The sequence below is a fragment of the Dromiciops gliroides genome, chromosome 3, assembly GCF_019393635.1.
Source record: "Dromiciops gliroides isolate mDroGli1 chromosome 3, mDroGli1.pri, whole genome shotgun sequence".
Classification (NCBI taxonomy): Eukaryota; Metazoa; Chordata; class Mammalia; order Microbiotheria; family Microbiotheriidae; genus Dromiciops; species Dromiciops gliroides.
In genome coordinates, this window is record NC_057863.1 from 395,063,212 (window position 1) to 395,086,379 (window position 23,168).

The 23,168-nt window shown below is 35.7% G+C and overlaps 1 protein-coding gene across 1 annotated transcript in view; it reads left to right on the forward strand.

Moving 5' to 3' along the window:
• Window positions 1-23,168, forward strand: part of CNTNAP5 (contactin associated protein family member 5) — a 974,910-nt gene that overhangs the window by 891,205 nt on the left and 60,537 nt on the right. Inside the window, 1 exon segment of the mRNA XM_043992699.1 lies at window positions 4,331-4,418. Coding sequence (XP_043848634.1) covers window positions 4,331-4,418 — 88 coding nt within the window.

The following is a 23,168-nucleotide window of genomic DNA, read 5'->3' on the forward strand; positions in this document are numbered from 1 at the left end:
TGCTGCTGCCTGAGCAAGGAGACTTCACCTCAATCTCCAGGCTTACTTTTATTGTCCTCATTACTCACCAAGAACTCAGAAGTCTCCACAGCCCCTTCCTCTATATTTGTGCATGTATGTGTATGTGTATGTATATGCACATATCTGTGTTGTGGAATATGTAAATATTAAGCCAGTTATGTAAGAGGACAGAGAAATTAAGTTGGAATAAATAGAGAAGAAAAACTCAAAACTACCAGGAAGCAGGCAATGAAAGAGAAGAAAAAAAAGTTTCAGTGGAAGAAGATTGTCAGAAATTATGGGTCACAAAGAGTAGAAGAATATAACTTGAGTAAGTCATCTAACTATTCTGAGTCTTAGTTTCCATATATGTAAAAGGGAATAATATACCTCCTGCCTATCTCATAGAACTACTGTGAGGATTAAATACATTAATTCAGATAAAAGATCATGTAACCACAAAGTGAAGTAAAAATATGCTTTAGTTGATGAAGTGAAAGATCATTGAACTTGGACTTCAGATATTTGAGTGCTTGTCTGGACTCTGCCACTAATTAGTTGTTTGACCTCAGTGAAAGACTGAGTCTCAGAGATATTAAGTGACTTTGCCACAGCCATAGGGTTATTAGGTATCAATCAGTGATATAAACAAAAATCTCTCTCTATGAGGTCATTGTTCATAGTTCGGTGGAGTGAAATGATTATTGGACTTGAAATCAGAAGGTCTTTGGAGTCCTAATCATGTCTTTGCTAATAGCTAGCTATATGTGATCTGATGGGATAGGGGGAGGGAACTAACTTCTCAAGGCTTATTTTTTTAATCCATAAAATTAAGCAGTTAGGGTAAAGTTGTTATCACTATCATATAATGGAGAGGATCCTGGATTTAAAATCTGAAAACTCTGGTTTGTGACCTTGAGTTTCCATGCAGTGAACTGGCTAGACTATAGTAAATTGGTCTTTATGATTTCTTCTAACATTAAATCTATGCTTTTACGAATCTATGAAATAATCTTTTTAATCACTGAATTTAGGGTTGGTGGGGCAGCTAGGTGGTGCAGTGGATAGAGAACTGGCCCTGGATTCAGGAGGACCTTAGTTCAAATGCCTCAGACACTTAACTCTTACTAGCTGTGTGACCCTAGGCAAGTCACTTAAGCCCATTTGCCCAAAAAAAAAAAAAAGAATTATGAGATCTAATGGATCCAGTCCAAGTCTCCTATTTTTGCAAATGAGGAAATTGAGGCCCAGATCTCTAAAGCAGCTACATAGTTTGTAAACAGCAAAGCTAGAATTTATATTCAGTTTTCTTAACATTTTTGTGTCTAAGTTTATATGGATTAACACAGGACAGGTTCAGTATATTTCACTCACCTTTGAAATCATTAGTATGTCCATGATATAATACTAATCCTGAATTCTATTTAACAAACATTTAATTGTCAACTACATGTAACATAGTAGTGTGTCTTCTGGGACTTTCTTTAAACTCAAAACTTGATGGTTTTAAGAGAGATAACTGAGGTCTGGAAACTATTAATGGGTGAGGGACTAAGATAAATTAAGTTTTGACAGATCCATAGAATTTAAGCAGCTTTAGGGCAAGGGGGAGGGTATGCATTCTGAGAAGAGTATTAACAAAGATACTGAGGGTGAAAAAAAGATCAAGTTTTATTTGGGGTATAATGAATATGCCATTGTAGCTGAGGTGGAGGATTCATATAAGGAAATGATGTATGTAAAGGTAAGAAAAGTAATTTGGAAACTGATTATGGAGAACTTTGCAGGCCAAGCTAAGGGGTTTGTATTTTATCATATAATCAATGGAGCCATGGAAGGATTTTAGATGGAGTCCTGGCAAAATGAAAACAGAGAAAAAATCTTTAAGCCATCTATACTCATCCACATGTCCGAAGTGACATCTTTAATCAATCAATCCACAGACAAGTCTTTATTGAATACTGCTGTAAGCCCAGACCTATGCTTAATGATCTGGTGAATAATAATAGTTCTCTTCTATCCATATTTATGGAGCACTTTATGTTTTACAAAGTAATTTCATCACAATGCTGAGAGATAAGTAGTATAAATATCAGTCTTCCCATTTTCCAGGTGAGGATATTGGGACTCAGGGAGTTTATATTGACTTATTCTAGACACTCAACTATTAAGTGTCAGAGATGGAATTTCTTCCAATAGCTTTTAACCACAAATCTTATTCTTTCAGCACAACCACAATTCAGTTGTGGCCTTTAAAAGGATTATAGTTGAGATATAGCTGGGGAAACAAGAAAGTGATGGAAAAAATTAAAGTGAAGGATAATAATTAATCAGTTAATAATTATTTGATACAATACCTCTATGACCAGTGAGATCAAAGTGATACTTGTGAGAATTTCTCAGAGAAACACCTGGAAATAAGCAGTGAGTTCTGTTGGGACAAACTCTGCTCTAAAAGTCAGAAGATGTGGGATGTAGGTTTTACTCTGCCATTTAACTAGGCAAGTCACTTCATGTTTGTGATTCTTTTCTACTTCATTTGAATAATGAGAAATTAGAACTAAAGATCTCTGGTGACTTAGAATTCAGAACAAATATTTAATAGAACTGAGCATTGAAAGATGAGGAGGATTTGACTAAGATAAGACAAGGAGGGAAATTGGTACAGAAAGGAGTAACAGGCATATATGTGCGGAAATGGGGATGATTTTCTGAATGGAAATAAAACTTTCCTAAGTAGAAGAGAAGGTTCTGAGAAGTCTAGTTTAAAAATAAATAATTTCCATGGCTTTTTAATATAACTAAGGTACCCACAAGCATTAGTAAGAAAGAGTATTATACTTGAAAACAGAAGGTCTGTCCTTTATTAGTTGTGTGACCTTGAGTAAGTCTCCTAACTTTTCCATGCTTTAGTTTTCATCTATAAAATGGGCAAAATAGCACCCATACTGACATTCGTCAAATGCTATTATGAGACTGACATGACTTAATTTATTTGAACTATTTTAAGGACTATATGAAATAAGTATTATTATTTTAATAAGCAGCCCTTGAGTCTTATCTAGTGATGTGCTGCAGCAAGCTCAAAATAGTGTGCAAGAATCATTTATTACATTTTCAAGGTGAGAATTTACACCTTGGAAATCAGCAAAGTTACAAATCAGGGCTTGATGTATTGTGCTTTGATTGTGTAGAATAAAAAAGTGATGGGGAATTTTAACTATACAGATTAAACTTAAAAGCGTATGTCCTCTGTGCATATGTATATGCATGTATGTATGTTATAGTCAGTTGTTAAGCATGCCAACACATCCCTGGCTCTATCACTGCCAAGAAAAGACTAGACCTGTCACTTAATCTCTCAGGACTACAGTTAGCTCTATAAATCTAAGATTCAGAATAGTTACTGATTGAGCCTGGAAATTACTTATACTAATGAAATCAGAAGACAGAGGGTCCTAGATCTAGAACTACAGGAAAACTTAGTGATCACCCAATCCTATTTCCATGACTTTATTGTTAATGAAAATGTGTCTCAGGGAGTTCAAGTGATAAGGTCGAAATCACTCAGGTAATAAACATCAGAAACAGATTTTGAACATAGATACTCTGATCTCATTGTGCCAGGTCAAACAACAACAATGACAACAACATCAGTAACAACACAGATTTGTTTTTGTACTCTAAAATTCAAAAATAAATTTCCATTGTCTGAAACTTTCTAACAGGGGGGTGTTAGCAGAAGTTCACTTAGCAAAAAGGGACTGTGGGTATTTATTCCACTGGGGTGAGTCATGGTCTTTGTGAAAATGCACAGACCCCATAAAAGAAGGCTCCTGTGGTCCCTTAGATGGAGGTAACTCAGCTGTGCTGTGCCTTAATTACAGAGAGAATAGGTCTGTAAAGACAGAGAGGGAGGGAGGGAGAAATGAGAGGCAAGGGAAAATCCTGTTCTGTTTCCTCTTTAATGCTAATCCTGCACAGTGCCTTCCTGGGAAGACTTCATTTATTTGTTTGTTTGTGACATTCATAGCAATAAATGCGGTGAAAAAGTCTCTATGGGGGATAAATACCTGTCAAATGTTTTGCAGAAATTCCCTGGGAAAAAGCCTGCCTGAAAGTACCCTTGTTCTTAAAGAGGAAAGAAAAGGGGAATTTCATCTATACCCAGGCAAAATTAGTCAGACCTTTCTATTCAATTTCCTCAGACAGAGTCTCCCAGAGTTAGCCAGGAGCTCTCTGATTTTTCTAAGACATTTTCCCCCTGGGGTCTTCTGTACCCTTTATCTGTCCCTTTACTAATTAAGTTTTGCTTGCTATACTCTTACAGGTGGACCAACATCCTAAATACAGATATAACTTCTCCTCAGAGGTTGACTTCCGGGCTGTAAAGTCCCTCACATTGGGCAAGGTCGCAGGTAGGTCACTGCCCTGCTTGTCCAATTTTAAACAGCTTTGTTCTATAGACTTTGTGTTACCTTTATAGTTGGTTTGATTTCTGAAACTTTATCTACAGAAATTAGACTATTAAAGCAGAGAATGCCATTTTCAACACATAGATAGAATATGTGGCTGCCTACATGGTATGACTTAAGGAGATCCTAAGGAACTTCCCTTTCCTCACGATTAGGCCCCTTCTAGGTCTCCTGAAATGCTCACACAATTCTCTCCTTTAGGTTAAGCCATTTATGTAAAAAAAAATTGAAGATGCTATACTAGATATCAAGTCATGCTTTTCCAGAATTTTTGGAAAGAATTTCTGCTTTTAATTCTCTTGGTGTCTTGAGGTAACCATATGTAAAGTGGAGCTAATAACAGTGGGGATCCCTAAAACAAAATAAGGAGATACCAATTCCTTCTACAATGAAAATCTCAGTCAACTACCAAAAAGCAGACATAGCTTTAGCAACCTTGGAAAAGTTAACCTCCCTCAGCCTCCCTTTTCTCATCTGTAAACTTAGGTCAGAGCGAGAGAGAGAGCAAGAGAGAGCGAGAGAGCGAGAGAGATGAGAGAGAGGGAGAGAGAGAAAGAAAGAGACAGAGAGAGAAACAAAGTGAGATAGAAAGACACAGATGGAGACACAGAGAGAGAGAGACAGAAACAGAAGAGAGAGGGAGGAGTTTAGACTAATTCTAGTTTACTTGTCAGGAACCCTGAATTAGTGTGTTATTAGCCATTAATAATTTCTGCATAGTTTAGTTTATTATATTGGAAAAGATCAGGATACTAAGAAGACAGGACTTAAAAAATGTAAGTTTTGATTGAGGAGAGTAGGGTTGAAAGAGGAAAAGGGTGAGAATTCATTTGGAACATGGGATGTACCCAGGTAGAATCCTGATATCAGGAACTTTGGATAGCAAAAGAACATAATGTAGGTAATGGGAATGTGAAGAAGGGGACGGCAAGGAGTAGGAGTAAGAAATTAAATAATGAAATAAAAATCTCTGGGTGTTTTTAATACAGCAAATTTGTCATAGTTTCTAAACAAGGAAAATTTTCTCAGGAGGGAAGTGAGAGTAAGACACAAAGGATAGTATCCAAAAATATTACTATCATAGAGGAGAGCCTTTAAAAGCAGACACTTTATGTGATAATTGAATATTTTAAAATCTTTTGAGATTAGGAGGTAAAGAACTATTGCTGTTAGCTAGCTGGATTTTAAATGAGAAATGAAATTTCAGTTGAATAAGGACAATATTGGTAATATTATTTGTTTGCCTAAAAACATTTCTTAATCCCCTTCCTATTGTTCAGTTTGGTGAGCCTAAGATCACACCTGTAGTAAGCATGATTTTTATATTTAATTGGCTATTGGCCCAGACAATAACAGATATTTACTTGGCCAGAAAATTCACAAATGTAATTGGCAGTTTTGGCTCTCAGACTTGCACAAAATCTAATGTCTATGCAGTCTAATTTATGTTTGGCCCTTAAAATAAAATGAAGTGTGCTTACATGTATAAAATAAAGATTCCATACTTTACCTTTTCTAAATGTTTGTACAATATCCTTAGTGCTTTTTTCTTTCCTTACTACTATTTTACCACAATCACACAAGAGATGCCTCTACCATAACAAAAATAAGCAATTAAAGAAATAAAAGAAATGTTTTTTTAAAAAATCACGTAACAAACCATCTCAGTGAGTGCAGCATTCTGTACCTATAGTCTACCAACTTACTCTTTCTTTTTCTTAAATTCTTCATTGTCTTTTGCAACATCATGATCATCAGTAAAGCTTACTATGCTGACTGAATTGCTGTTAAAATAACTTCCTCTTGTCTTAGATCAGGTGTAATTTGACTACTTAAAATCAAATAACACTAGAGCTTGCATTAAAAAAATAGGATTTATGATCCTTAAGGCAGTCACTTTACTGACTAATAGTAGTTTTTAGGATATGACTTCTGTTGAAAACATTCTTAGACCTTGGTTTTGATAATGGTCTTCAGAGACTATATCACATTCATATGAATATCATCAATGCTGAAAAAATCTTCATCCTATAAAGGCAGTTTTATTTTATTTCAAACAGCCAAAATTCATGATGAATGAGAAGTGTGGTCCAGCTGAGAGATTTTCTCTCTGGCTCTGTATCCCTTTCTGTGACTCTCATATACAGGTATATATACTACACTACAAATGCATGATATCATACATAATCAAATATATGTGTCATTGTACCCAACAAAAATAAATTATGAATAAATCAAAGGCTCAGAACTGTATTTTACTTTAGAGATCATGTAGTCTACCCAATGTCTGAATCCCATCTGTAACATAGCCCAAACTATATATCTGTGATGGGGGAGCTATTACCTTCCAAGACAGCCCATTTTACTTTTGGGATAGTGCAATAAAAAAAATGTTTTCCCCTTATATCCAACCAAAATTTCTATTCTGAAGCTTCCATTCATGGCTCTTAGTGCCATCCTCTCCAGCCAAGAAAAATGAATTTACGCCCTCATGCCCCAGCCAGCTCTTCAAAGTAAGGAAACAAATTTGCTTGTGTGATGCCAAACACCTCTCTGAAAGCAAAGTTCCCAAAGGATTTTGAACAGTGGAATATGTCTGAATTATTTGTGCTCTCCCAAGGTATCGACTTTAGAGGACAGCAATCCTGCTTGTTAAAAATATTTTTTTTAAAAAAAGAGTCATATTATATGTTAATGGATAAGATCACAAAACCACAGGCCTCTTCCTCCCCAAATGATTTCTACTACCAGTATATAATTGTCTCATTTTGAATCTGAAAGACTCTTAGTAATCATTTGTTTGTATGAGTAATACATTCTATTTCAAATTCATTAACCACATCTGACCTCCATCATCATGAAACGAATGATAGATTTTGAAATACCTCTAACTAGATGACTTCAATAATATTCCCCATTTCCCAAAGACACACATCTCACAGCTGGTGCTTTGGAACTAACCAGAAAAGAATACCAACTAGATTATATAGTATGTTGTTGTTGTTTCTAATCAATACAATGAACTTTCTTTTTCCACATTGTAAAACTCAATAGTTTTTTTCTCATACAATATAACTTCTGTTATATCCTGATTGATAAAGCAAATTCATTGGTAAAACTAATCACTTTTATGATGGGTACTGATAGTTTCTATACATTATTTGTTACTCATTAAAGTCTACTTTTGTAAGAAAGCTGAAGCACAGTCAACAACAGACCCTTATGAGTTATTCAGGTGGTGAAATGAATAGAATGTCAGGCTTACAGTAAGGAAGACTCATCTTCCTACATTCAAATCTGATGTTTGCTTATTTGCCAAGCCTATTTTTTTTTTACGTTGAACTTTATGTCAAAGTTGGTCTCTGCACATCTAGGGTTTGGGAGGCATCATCCCAAAGCTTCAGGTTCTTTAGTACTACTATTTCCAGAGCTAGTTGTGGGTGGAGTGGGGGATCATCCATGTTTTTTCTGCTTCTGAGGTGGTTTGATCTTAGGAGAGGTGTGGGCAGTGCTCTCCTAGTCTACACTCTGTTCTTTATCGTTGAAGGGCTTCTGGTTCCCTGGACCTGCATGAGGTGGTATTCCTCTTTGCCTTGAAACTGTTACCAAGGTCCCTGTTCTCTTGGGACTGATCGTCAGTGCTCCTTTCTGTCCTTGAACTATGACCCAGAACTGTGTGTGGGCAATAGAATTGCCAAGCAGCAAAAACTGTGCTAAGTTCAAGCAAACGGTCCACTGTAATCATTTTTTGATCAGTTGTCTCACCCCCTTACAGTCTCTGGACTGCGAGTTACTGAAGCTGCCATTGCCATTGTTCTGCCATCCAAATGTGTGGGCTTTGGACAGACCTCCACTATAGTGTCATAGACTTCTTTTGTTGACTTTTATGTTTTCTGAGGCCAGAAAAATGTCTCACCTTGAATGTTTGTTGGCTCTGCAACTCCAAAATTTGATCTGAGGAATCATTTTCAAGTTGTTTGGAGAGGAATGTTGGGAGAGTTCAGCTGGGTGCTCACACCTAATATTCAATCTAAATCTAACCTCTTTGAGGGCAGGGGCTGTTTTGTTTTTGTTTTGTTTTGTTTTTGTTTTGTTTTGTTTTTGTTTTGTTTTGTTTTTGCTTTGGCTTTGGTTCTCCAAATCTTAGAGTTGCTTCTGCAATATAACACATGCTATATTTCCTCATTTATAAAATGCAGATTTTGGAATAAATGGCCTCTAATGTGCCTTCTAGCTTTAAATCTATGATTTTATGATTATAGGTGTATGGGGACTCTGTGTTTTTCATATCTTTTTATTTCCAGAACGTCTTAATATTATTATTTTTTTCCCATGGGACAATGGGGGTAAAGTGACTTGCCCAGGGTCACCCAGTTAGTAAATGTCAAGTATCTGAGGCTGAACTTGAACTCAGGTCCTTCTGAATCCAGGGCCAGTGCTTTATCACTGCATCACCTAGCTGCCCCCCAGAATGTCTTAATATTATTAGTGTACTTGTTTGTTTTCCTCATGATGCCCTAGATTATTTTGGCTGAATCTCCCCTTTTTACCTAACCCCATCAATACTTTGAAAATCATTGTCTCCAGTGTTACTGACAATGTCTTAATTGTCAAATTTGATGGGCTTTTCTCTTTTCTCATCCTACTTGACACATTTTTGTGGGACAATGAGGATTAAGTGACTTGCCCAGGGTCACAGAGCTAGGAAGTGTCAAGTGTCTGAGGCCATATTTGAACTCAGCTCCTCCTGAATCTAGGGCCTGTGCTTTATCCACTGTGCCACCAAGCTGCCACCTACTTGACACTCTGTAGCATTTTCCTCCCTTTAATTCCCTCTTAATGAAACTATGTGATCCCCTTTAATTCCCCCATTAGTATTAGCATTATATTTTTTATATAGCACTTAACCATATGCCAATTACTATGCTAAACACTTTACCATCGTTATCTCTTTTTATCCTCACAATAACCCTAGGAGGTAGGTATTGAGAGAAAAGGCCACATCAGGATTCTTCTCAGAGTCCTAAAGACAAAGAGTAAGCTTAGTTTCAAATTGCTGACCTAAGTTTCATTCCTTTAAAGTTATGTTAATTACAGAGTAGTGTAATGCTGAAATATGATTGGTCAAATTTGGTGCAAACTGATTCGTCATTTTGGTATAATCTGATTGGTTCATAATGTAAGTAAATAGGGGATGGGATACTAAAATGTGATTGGGTAGTGACATATCAGGAAGATTGTAAACTCTGAGTACTCAACCAATGAGGCTCTAGGAGTAAGTATAAATAGTGGAGTCAGACTGCTACTACAGTGCACTCTCTGCCAAATTCAGAATACTCACCTTACTGAAGATGTATTAAAGAAACCTTCAACTACCCAGCTGTACACTTGGATTATTTGTGCTGCAAGACTTATTTGAGATGTACCATTATTTGTTAGCTGCATTTCTAACAGTGCTATTATTACCCCCATTTTAAGGATGAGGATGCTGAGTTAAACAAAGGTTATGTGACTGGCTCAGTCATATATAGAGAGTAAATGTCTAAGGCTAGATTTAAATTTAGGGATTCCCGACTCCAGGCCTACTATTTTCATGAATCCCCTTTACAATTACTTATTTATGAGCTGGTGAAATCTCAAAATCAACATGTTTCAACAAGAATTCTATATCATTTCCTCTAAACCTTCCCCTTCTCTAAATTTCTCTATTTCTGTTGAGAATATCTTCCCATTTTTATTCTTTAGTCTCCTTTATCCCTTGTATCCAGACATTTGCCAAGCCAGGTTGTTGGTTCTACAACCAATATCTTTTGAATGTATCCTGTTCATTAAACCTACAGAGCACTCACTCTTTTTTTAGCCCCCTTTCAACAGAATCTAGTTTCAACTCTCTTCTCTGTCACTCACCATTATGGACAAGACATTTAATTTCTCTTAGCCTTATTTTCCTCCTTCTTAAAATGAAGGAGTTAGATTCGATGATGACCTTTCAAATTCCTTCCAATTCCTGTGCTACAATCATATGATCTGATGATTTCTGTACTGGCTCACCAGGATTGCCTTGTAATCATTCTTCCTCATTTCATACTCTGCCTTCTCACTGCCCTTCCCGCCCACACACACATAAAGATACAAAGGAATCTTTTAAGGTATAGATCTGGCTGTCATTTCCTTTTTCAAAACATATTCATTTGTTCTCCAATGTTTATAGAATAAACTAATACTCTCCACATCTTTCCTACATTATTTCTTAGTCCTCACTTTTATAAGCTCTCCATATCATCCAATTTGCAATAGTAGTTGCTTTCTGAGCTCCCCTTTCCACTTCCCACCTTGATGTAGTTGCACAGGCTATCATCAATGTCTCAAATGTTCTCCCTCTTCATCTCTGCTTTTCATAATTTTTTTTTCTTCAAGGTTCAGATAATGTATTTCCTCATAAAAGCATTCTCTTAAATTCCCAGTATATAGTTCAGTATTCTTCATCAAATGTATTCCTACTGAATTTATTTTGTATATGCTGTATCGCTCAAGTACAGTGTAAGCTTCTGGAGGGTAGCAAATGAATCATTTTCAAAGATAAATCTTTATATCCCTGGCTTTCAAGAGGTAGGATGGGGGTGTTGATAGAGATCTGGTCTCATAATCAGAAAAACCAGGTTCAAGTTGAGTCTCTGATTCATGTTATTTATAGGACACTGGAGAAATAACATAACCCCTCTATTCTACAGGCAACTCTCTAAAACTAGACTATAAGTTACAGATACATTTCTGATTTCCTTACATAGATGAAGAGTTCTGTACATGACACCCTATGTACCCTACGCCATACAGTGGTTTACACCTAATGGACATTTATAAATATGTGTTGAATTGAGGAGACTTAAAATAACAGGCTGAGATTGATGAGATTCTAAACTAGATTGTTAGTGACTGCTTTCTGACTTTGAGTGGATTTTGTTTCGTTGAGGGAAAGGGAAAGCTCTGTTATTGTTTTGCTCTTGGGCTTCCATTCTTAAGGTAATTGATTTGAATAAATCTGCTTTGGTCAGAAACATAGACAGTATCCAATCTTTTTGATTCAAAAAATAATAATCTCTGTCTCTGTGTGTGTGTCTGTTTCTCTCTTCAACTCATTTTTTCCCTATATTTTTTAACCTTTGTCTAAGTTAGGTGGTAAACACATTGTATTACTTAGTCTAAGATCAAACGTGTGATATCCATATGGACCAGAAATTCTTTCTCTGTTCTTTTGTTTTAAACGATATATTGCTTGCCTGACTGGCCTATTATAGATAATTATAAAGTCATAAGGAACATAGAGACCATATAGACTACTGTTTATTAATTTTTTCCCCTCGTGGCACAATACTGTTCTCTACCCTGGCAAATCACAGAACACTACAATAGAGGTCAGTCAAGAGATTCATCCATACAGGTGTTGTTGCAAATATAATTTCCATATAATTTATGGGAATCTCTTCCATTTGAAAGAAAGTCTAATTCTACACAATTCATGGCACACAATCAAATTGTACCAGGGTACAGGCAGAAGATAAGAAACATAGACAATATCTTATAATTTAGAGATTAGAAACGTGAGGATTAGAGAGGTTAGATCACCTATCCAAATTCCTTCAGACAATTTCTATTTCCTTCAACACCTAGAAAAGAATCCTGCCTCTCAGTTTTTAGTTCTTTTTCAGTTATGTCCAACTCTTCATGACCCCATTTGGGGTTCTGTTGGAAAAGATACTGCCGTGGTTTGTGGTTCCTTTTCCAGCTCATTTTATACATAAGGAAACTGAGACAAACGGGTTTAAGTGATTTGCCCAGGGTCACACAGCTAGTAAGTGTGTGAAGCCAAATTGGAACTCAGGAAGATGTCTTTCTGACTTCAGTCCTTCCAATCTATTCACTTCTCTAACTAGCCTCCCTAATACAATATTTGTTTAATTTAATGTATACCTGTTACTATCCATGAAGAATCAAGCTATCATTTACACAGAGGTCTTGAGGTCAAAACAACTGGCTAGTCAGAGCTTCAATAGATATGTGCTGGTTGTCACATAATTCTAATCATTAAATTTCAGATGGATTTATCCACCAATTAATATTTGAATGTCTACTCTGTGCTCAACAGTTTGATATGTACTTTAGTATATACAAAAGTAGGAATAGTCTTTGCTTCCAAGGGACACTCGTCGGGAAAATTTTTAAGTCCAATGGAAGAACAAAAAGAACAAAGTTTCCAGGCTGAAGCAAATAGGTTTATTGAGAGAGGGTTAGTCCCACAACAAAGCCAATAGGTTTATTGAGAGAGTTTTATTCTCCCAATAAAGCCAGTCATCCAGACATTGCACCTGAAAGACCCAGAATTACACAATCTATGGGTTTATATACCCTTCCAAAGTTACACTTGTACAGTATTATATCATTAGTTGTACTTCTAAAATTAAAACATATTCTTAGGAAATATGAGGAACTACCTAAATGACCATAAATGTCAGCATTATGATGACAATAGGGTGGGTCATTGTCAGGCCACTGGTCAGCAGCGTGAACTCTCTATAGGAAAGTATGTCACTCATGATTATTAAAATATAGCATTGCTGACTGCTAGATCTTGTGATATTACCTAATGCTTGACATTGGAAAATTAGGAAATATGAGAAAAGACTTAACCTTTTGACCTTATGAAATCTATATAGAATAAATCACAATTTTTAGTTAATATATTGATTATTATCTTAATCCAATCACTTATAACCGTGGTGAATCTCTTATAACTAAGGGATTGGGAAAATCTCACTCACACACTACAATCTATTTGAGAAGATAAAAGGAAGCTTCAGGGAAAAAAATAACAGTAATTAAATATTAAAATGTGTGACATTGATTTAAACACTGGGAGTTTCAAGATGGAACAGATCACTCCAAATCCATCGTCATTGCAGGATGTATATCAGTTGTTAATGAATGCTTAGGTGTGTGAATTGTTAAATGAAGGCAACAGATTGTCTCTAGTCTCTAGTCTTGGTGTCCTTTTATTTAAAAGTTTCTATGAAAGCAATACATAGAGTGGTGGGTCTGGAGTCTAGAAGACCTGATTTCAAATCTAGCCTCAGACACTTTCTGTGTGACACTGGGCAAATCACTTGTCCCTGTTTGCTTTAGTTTCCTATCTGTAAAATGAGCTAGAGAAGGAAATGGCAAACCACTCCAATATTTTTACCCCAAACCTAAATGGTTCACAAAGAGTCAGAAACAATGGGAAAATTATTCAACAACAACAACACCATGCAAATATGAAGAAATTAGATTCAAATTACATCATCTGATTCCAGTCTCTTAGTAAGAAGTTACTGCTCTTTAGGTATAAACAGATTGACCTTCAACTCCAGGGTCTGATATGACCTCTTGGGAATTCCACATAATACATGTGCATCATATGGAATTGGAAGGACCCTTGGTAATTTCTTTAGGAGGATTCATGCTAAGAAGTTGTGGGGGGGGGATATCCTACAATTCAAAGCTAAACTCAACCGTGGTGCTTAAGATAATTAATGGTTCTATAGCAGAAGATAGAAGGCTCTGAGCATCTCATCCCTGCCCCTTATGCGTGGTTATCCAAACACCTAAGAAAGCCTATAACTATACCTCAAATCTTATACAAAAATATAGCATTCCATTTTGATCAGTATCCTTACCTCCATCATCTTAATTTTACTTCTGCTTATTCGCTGTATACTTTGTTTTCTTCCTTGCCACTTTGTGAGCTCCTCTCCCTCTTTCAAACCCTGTTTTCAACATATCTCCTCCAGCAAGACACCATTGACTGACTACAGTGGATTCTAAGTTCATCTATGTAAAGCCTATAATGTGTATGGCCGAGTAATCTTTTTTACTATCTCTTGACATAACTTTCCTTTCCTCCCACATTGTACCTCAATTTAGATTATTACGTTAGCTCAACAAGCATGTATTAAGAACTGACTATTTGTCATGCAATGTGCTGATCACTCTATATACCCATAAAAAAGTTAAAAAAAAAGTCCCTCCCTTCAAGGAGCTCACAGTCTAATGAGGGAGACAGCATAAAAACAACTATGTGCAAAAAAAGGTTTATACAGGATAAATTGAATATAATTTCTGAGGAAAGTAACTGTTTTTAAGGAGTACTGGGAAAGGCTTCCTGTTTATTTTGTGTTATAATCATATGTGTTTGTGTCTTTTAACCCTGTCAAACTTCTCACCTGCCAAATTCCATGAGGGATGAACATCCATCTTATCCAAGTTTTTTTTTTTTTTTAATTTTCCTGGCACCTAGCACAATTCTTTGCTTATTGTTATTACTTAAGAAATGTTTATTCACTCAATGAATTATTAGTAGATTTAGAGATTTCTGGTTAGTTTTCAGTCTCTTTATTATCTAACAGCAATGGCAAATACTAGTGTTTTTCATTTAGAGAGACCTTAAAAAATATTGCAATCCAAAGGAATCCATATGTTTTCCTTGTTTGTTAGCTTTATTGGAAAAAACATATCCAACTGCAGGGAAATATCCAAATATATTTCCTGACTCTGATTTTGTTTCACTGAAAGATTTAAAAACCATAAAGGATATTCTTCAAAAGGACCCTGTCCTTTCAAAAAATTTCCCCTTCCCTCAATCAGGAATAATATTTATGAGTTCCTATTCACATTGACTCTCTTATAGATGACATGATTGAGGTACTTTGATTTTAATCACTTTTAAGAAGCTGTGTGGACCAATTTTTAATTGGGGAGTGTTAGCTAAGCGGCTCGCTGCAACATTGGGGCAAGGAAGGAGACTGGCAGCCTCCCTCAAAACAGAACAGCATTTATTTTAACAAGAACGAACTTAAAAAAACAAACAAACAAACAAACAAACAGGATCCGTAGGATCAAGGGAAAGGAAATAAAATGGGGAAAGGGAAATTATACAACCTAAAAAGATACTACCGCCCAGGAATCAGCTGAGAATACGCAGCAGACCTCTTGTCCTTCCAATGTCCAGCTAGAATGCCCAATTTTCCTCCCCCAATCCCAGAAAAATACTACATAGCCCCAGCCAATGGGATGGGTGCTCTGACAGTCACATGACTGCCCTCACTAGGCTTCCAATCATTATAATTTTGTCAGGCCCATGTAGGCATTGGCGAGTGGTGACGTGAGGTGCCAGCGCCATGGCAACGGCTACAACCAGTGGGTGGAGCACTGTGTAGTTTGCGGAGCCCCAGGCCAAGGCATAAAAACCTCAAATAACAATTCTTTACAGAAATGAAATTCATCTCATGTTTTATTCTTCTGAATATCAGTATATGGTATTTGTTTGAGCTCAATGTACTGTAAGGCTCACTCTAATATAGATAGAGATATACATATAGACACACACATATACATACACATCCATTCTATATAATTTTGTTCTGATTTATTGGCATATGACAACATTAATGGACAACAGCAACATTCAAATAGAACGTTCATTGTATTGGTGCTATTGTACTTCAAAGGGTATAATATTTCTTGGCTCAAAAGATCATTTCGTAGTAATCAGGATGAATAGAAAAAGTACTAGATCAGGAACATGGAGATCTCATTTTATTCCTAAATGTTTCATTTGATCTTGGACATATCAGTTTATATCCTTAGAACTCAGTTGCTTAATCTATAGAATGAGGGCAATGGACTAAATAATCTCTAAAGTCCTTTTCCATTTTCCTACATTCTATAAATACATGACATAGGGAAATATATTTTATGAAAGTTTCATAAATCTGGTCTTGAAAATACTAACTAGGAAGTATAACATTGGTCATAAACTTAGATATAAAACTATTTTAAAGCCACGGGAAACTGAAAGACAAGTTTTGGTGACCCAAATTAATGAAATGCTGAGTTGCAAACAAACTTACTTTTTGCCTACTGAGAAGGAAATTGAATTAAAAAATGAACCCAGTTTATATATTTTCATGGATTTTGTAATTTAGATGGCTTGCTTATTTAAAGATATTTGACTCCTCAGTCCCTTCTAAATCCCATATCACTCTTCTTTGACTTATGTGAAGCCAGATTTTTTTATTTCCTTTTGTTCTTTTCAGTTTAACCATTTTACATTCCTTATCATGTTCCTTCCCTCTGCCATATTCATATACCCATTATAAATAAATATAAAACTAGATAGATTATAGATAATTCTTATTCTCTCTATATCTCTCTCCCTCCCTCTTTGTTTTGTCTCTCTTCTCCTTTTGTTCCATCCAAATCTTTTCCTGAATGGATCCTGTCTATATATTTCCACTGTTTTTTGAAGGTAGGGAAAAAGATGGGACAAACATCTTCTCCCTAAGGTATTAATGACTTAGTAATTCATCCCTACTAGTATCAGTCAAAAAGAGATATTGGGTAGAGATTAGTTCTTATTTATAGAAAGCAAATTACTTATTTTCAAGCAATAGAAACAACAATGCATGTTAGAAAAATCAATCACTAAACTGGGAACAACAAGTTCTGAAGTCCAGTCTAAACTCTGCAATAAACTCATGATATGACCTTGGATAATTTAGTTCACCACTCGGAGCCTTGACTTTCCAATTTGAAAAATAAAGGGTTTGCATTACTTGAAGTCTATGGTCCTTTTGGTACTGATATTTTATAGATGCAATGGGTGTCTAGAATATCAGTAATGCTATATAAACAGTTTTCATTTTGGAGTAACCCTGTTCCAACTCAAATATAATTCTTTAATCCCACTGCTTTATTTCTTCTTTAATAAAAATCTCTTTAGGGGTCTGTAGGCAATTAATGATTGTTTATGACTGTTCTTCTTACATGTGTCCAGTATATGACTGGAATGACTTGCCTGCCTATCACAACAAACACACACTTAACTTCCATTCATTGCTGAGCAGCTAATCTGACCACTTTTCTCAAGAGAGGCTGCTGTTCTTTCCCAGACCATCTATAGGGATTTATCTGACAAGAAGTGATAGGCTTTGCTCTGTCCCAGACCTGAGGACAAAGGTTTAGCCATAGAAGGAATGTCTATGGCTAAAATGGAAGAAAACTCTCCCGTTATATTTTAGGCCAAAATAAATTTGGCAAAAGGAACACATCACATTTTTGCTTTCTAGCTTTTAAAATCTCCCTCTTGATAGGAAAACCTCAAAAAGTTCCTAAACTAGTTAGCTATCCTTGGATGCACTTAAAAGCCTTACTAAATCCCACATGGACTCTTGAAATTATGCAGTTGGTCTCTAGATCAAAAGCTTCCTTAGATATAAAAAAATGAAGCTAAATGTTAATGGAAATTTGACATAAAAGTCACTGGACTGGTTTTTGGCATCTCTAACCCCAAATTGCAGGTCTAAATGAATACTGTATACTGCAAGATAATTCTCACTCATGACTTTCCATTTTGCAGATGTCCCTAGGCTAGATTTTATTCTCCTCACTTTTTTGTCTTAGAGTAACTTCTCCCTCCAAATGTATAAAACGTATTTCTAGAGCGTTCTCCTAGAAGAGGCAAACAGATCTTTCCTACTGCAATAAAATATTGTGTGTGTATGTGTATATTCTGTACATAAATAGGTATGTATATTATATGAGTATGTATGTGAATGTGTATATACATGTGTGTCTGTGTATTCTCTCTCTCTCTCTCTCTCTCTTTCTCTCTTTTCCTCCTTCCCCCTCCCTACCTCCTTCCTTCCATTCCCCTCTCCCTCCCACTTTCCCCTTCCCCAGTAGAATGTAAGCTCAACTACAGGAATTTCTTTTCTGTCTTTATATTACAAAATTATAGCAGAATATCTGGCACAAAATTGTTGATAGATTCAAAGATGTCATCTTGAGGGACTATGAACTTAATGCAATGTTTTTTTTTCTTTTGCCCAGATCCTTTAATCATAACATTTATGATGTGATTTAAAGTTTGCCTCCAGAAACGTACTTTTTTTTTTCTTTTTGCAACAGCCGTGCAAGTATTATTATCTTCATTTCCAGGTGAGAAGACTGAGACTCTGAGATGGTGAGTTGCCAGTGTTCATATAACTAATAGATATGTGAAACAGGAAGACAACTGAGTCTCATTACTAATCTTGGGTATCAATTCTCTTTAACCATTTTTTTCTGTACTTTCCAAGCAAAACATCTTTCTCCTGAGCAAAAGAGAATAAAAGAAGAATTGAGCAACTCTACCTACCCTTTATCAACCACCTTGAACAATGATTTCATCTTTAGGTTGATCCTTTTTATTTACCCTAAATCATGAAACATATTTAACAAATAGATCTGTACTGATTTTCTTATCTTTCCTCATCAGTCTAAGCATATTTTGAAATTGAGTACCTTTGATGTTTTTCTTATAGTTGCCAGGATTTCCTCATAGAAGTATATCTTTTTTGTTTTTCTTTTTTGTCTTTTTGCAGAGCAATTAGGGTTACATGACTTGCCCAGGGTCACACAGCTAGTAAGTGTCAAGTGTCTGAGGCTGGATTTGAACTCAGTTCCTCCTGAATCCAGAGCCCATGCTTTATCCACTGTGCCACCTAGCTTCCCCCATATAACTATATCTTAAGAGTCTATCCTTTTCCCCACTCTTCTCTCTACTCTCATCCTTTTACTTATAGCATTTTTAATATGGTGTATGATTTCCATCATTTGCATCATCTTACCAAATTTTCTTGATATCTGTGAAGATAAAATTGTCTCCTGGCATTAGGGGCTCTAATTCCTCTAGGTTTTTTCTTTCTTTCTTTTATTGGTGTGGCAATTGAGGTTAAGTGATTTGCCCAGGGTCACACAGCTAGTAAGTGTTAAGTGTCTGAGGCCTGATTTGAACTCAGGTCCTCCTGAATCCAGGGCCAGTGCTTTATTCACTGAGCCACCTAGCTGCCCCTAGTTCCTCTAGTTTTAATCATATTTTGATGACTTGCATATATACAATTGTAGCTATGGCTTTTATCATTAGACTTTTTTTCTTGCCTTTTGCACAGCTTTATATCCCATTGAGCCTAGTTCCAAATTGCTCTACAGAATGGTTGAATCCATTTACAACTCTGTCAAGTATGCATTAGTGCATTACTGTATTAGTGTCTCAATTTCCTCATTAGTCATTTTCTGCCAGTCTGATAGGCGTAAGGCAGATACTTAGTGTTGTCATAATTTGCATTTATCTAATCAATAATAATAATCAATAATTTAGAGCATTTTTAATATGATAGCTTTGATCACTTTTTTCTGAAAATTTCCCATTCATATCCTTTGACTATTTGTCATGTGGAAAATGGCTTTTATTTTTTGTAAATTTGACTCGCTTCTCTACATATTTGAGAAATGAAGCCTTTATCAGAGATACTTGCTATATTTTTTTACTGTAATGATTACCGACTGTGTATTTCCCTTCTTTCTATTTCCCCCTGTTTATCTTACTCTCTCCTTTCATCCTGCTCATTCTCAAATGTGTTTCTCTTTTGACTACTGCCTTCCTCAATCCTCTCCTCTCTCCCTTCTCTCACCCCCTCCCCCATTTCTTATCCTTTTACACTCTTACTTTCCTGTAGGGTAAAATAGATTCCTATATCCAACTGAGTACGTACGTAATTCAATGTTTGAGTAATTTTGATGATCGTTAGGTTCAAGGGCTCTTACTGACATCCTCCATTTCCCCCTTCACTGTAAAAACTTTTTCTTGCATTTTTATGTCAGTTAATTTGCCCCATTTTACTTACCCTTTCCCCTTCTCCTAGTGCATCCCTCTTTCTCATTCCTTAGTTTTGTTTTTAGAGATCATCCCATCATAATCAACTAATACCCATGCCCTCTGTCTACGCATACTCCTTTTATCTTCAGTAATAATGAACTAGTTCTTAGGAGTTACAAGTATCATCTTCCCAAGTAGGAAAGTAAACAGTTTAACCTTATTGAAATCCTTATCATTTCTCATTCCTATTTACATTTTTATTCTTCTTTTGAGAATTATATGTGAAAGTCAGAGTTTCTATACAATTCTGGTCTTTTCATCAGGAATACTTAAAAGACCTCTATTTCACTGAATGTTCCCTTTCCCCTGAAGGATTATACTCCATTTTATTGTGCAGGTATTTCTTGATTGTAAGCATAGCTCCATTGCCCTCTGTTATATCCTGTTCCAAGTACTCCGATCCTTTCATGTAGAAGCTGCTAAATTTTGTATTTTCTTGGGGTGGCTTCATAATATTTGATTTTTTTGTTTCTGGCTGCTTGTCATACTTTTTTCTTGAACTGGAAACTCTGGAATCTCACTATAATATTCCTGGAAGTTTTCATTTTGGAATTTCTTTCAGGAGGTCATCAGTATATTTATTCATTTTTTAGTTTACCTTATGGTTCTAGATTATCAGGAAAGTTTTCCTTGATAATTTCTTAAAAGATGATGTCTAGGATCTCCTTTTTTGGTTGTCATTCTTGGCTTTCAGATGATCCAATAATTCTTCAATTATCTTTTTATCTCGCCTTTATCTGTTTTCTAGTTCAGTTGTTTTTCCAATAAGATATTTAACATTTTCTTGTATTTTTTATTCCTTTGATTTTGTTTGACTGATACTTCATGTCTCATGGAGTCATTAGCTTCTACTTGTCTAATTCTAAGTGATTATTTTCTTCAGTGATCCTTTGTGTCTCTTTTCCCATTGGTTCACTTTTAATTTTTAATGAGTTCTCTTTATTGAATTTTTGTATGTCTTTTTTGGACAATTCTGTTATTTGATGTACACTACTCTTGACTATATTTGGGGGCCTTTTAAAAAACTCTTTGGCCTATTCTGTTTTTTAATGTGTTATTTTCTTTATTATTTTTGTGTATCCTTTATACCAGCTACTGACTATTTTTTTCATAATGTTCTTGCATCACTGTCATTCCTTTTCCCATTTTTTCCCTCTACCTCATGTTTATTTTTAAGGTCATTTTTGAGCTCTTTCAAGAATTCTCTTTAATTTACATTTTTAATTCACATTTTTATTTGAGTTTTTAGATATTAGCAGTTTTGATTTTGATGTCTTCTGAGTTTTATTTTGATCTTCCTTTGATTGTAGTAACTTTGTATCATCAGGACCTTTTTAAAAATTTTTTTGTTGTTCCTGTTTCTGTTCTTGTTGATGTTTGCTCATTTTCCAGACTATTTCTTTACTCTGGGCATCATGTTAAAGTTGGGCTCTGCTTCCAGCACAGAGGTTGCCTTGTCTTAAGCTTCAGGTTTTTTGTGCAGCTGTTTTCATAGCTAATTCTGGTGGTTTGTAAGTTTTCAGTTCTCCCAAGGTAATAGGATCTAGGAAGGGGTGCGTTTATTGTTTTCCTGGCCTGTGCTTTGATCTGTGAGTGACCACAGGGACACTTTTCAGTCCGGGAATTGTGACTAGGGTTCCAGCTCCCCTGTGACCACAAGCTCTGGTGTACTAGTGTTCCTTTTTGCCTTGGGACTGGGACCGAGGACTGAGACAATGATTTGAGTATAGGTAATGCAACAGAGTCCAGCACACAGTACCAGCAAAGAAATCCCTGTAATCTTCTGACCTGTTATCTGACCCTCTTATTCTCCGGGCTTAAGAGTCCTGGAACTAGCTGCTATCACAACTGATTCAATTGTCCCCATGGCCTATTGCTGGTTTGCTGGAGTAAGATCTGTCTATGTACAGTCTGCTGATATGGCCTGCTCTGTAGTGTCCTCCATTCTCATTCCAGTGTGATGGATCTTTTCTGCTGACTTTCTAAGTTATATTGGCCTGGAAAACTGTTTCACACTATCTCTTTGAGCATTCTGTCCCTCCAGATTTTCTTTTGAGGTATTATTTTAAATTGTTTGGAGAAGAATTTGGAAGAACTCAGTCGAGTTCCTACTTTTACTGTACCTAAATAACTTGCATTCTTATAAATTTTACTCACTCCTCTATCTATTTTAAAAATGAGGCCTGTATCAGAAACACTTGTTTTAATCAACTTTCTGCTTTCCTTATAATTTTGGATCCATTGGTTTTGCATGTGCAAAAACTTTTTTTTTAATTTAATGCAATCAGAATTATCCCATTTACTTTCCAAAACAATCTCTACTTCTTGTTTCATTATAAATTCTTCCCTTATCCATAAATCTCAGAAGTAAAATATTCCATGCTGCAATAATTTGTTTATGATATTATCCTGTATGTCTAAATAATGTACTTATTTTGCCCTTATCTCAGTTTATGGTATGAGATATTGGTCTAGGCCTATTTTTCACACAAATTTCTGTCAAACAGTGATTTCTTGTCCCAAAATCTTAGATGTTTGCTTAGCCAAACACAAGACTAGATTACTGTGGACATTTACTACAGTGTCTCATGTACCTGATCCATTCAATTGACTCTATTTCTTAGCCAGTACATGATTGTTTTGGTGATTAACACTTTGTAACAATTTTGAGATGATAGTGTGATAGTGTTAATCCACCTTCCTTCATATGTGCTTTTTCATTGATTTCCTTGATATTCTTGACTTTTTGTTCTTCAAGATGAAATTTGTTTTTTTTTTTTCTAGCCACATAAATATTTCTTTTGGTAATATGATTGGTATGGTGCTGAATAAGTAAATTAATTTAGGTAGAATTACCATTTTTATTACATTGATTTGACCTACCCATGAGCAGTTAATCTAGC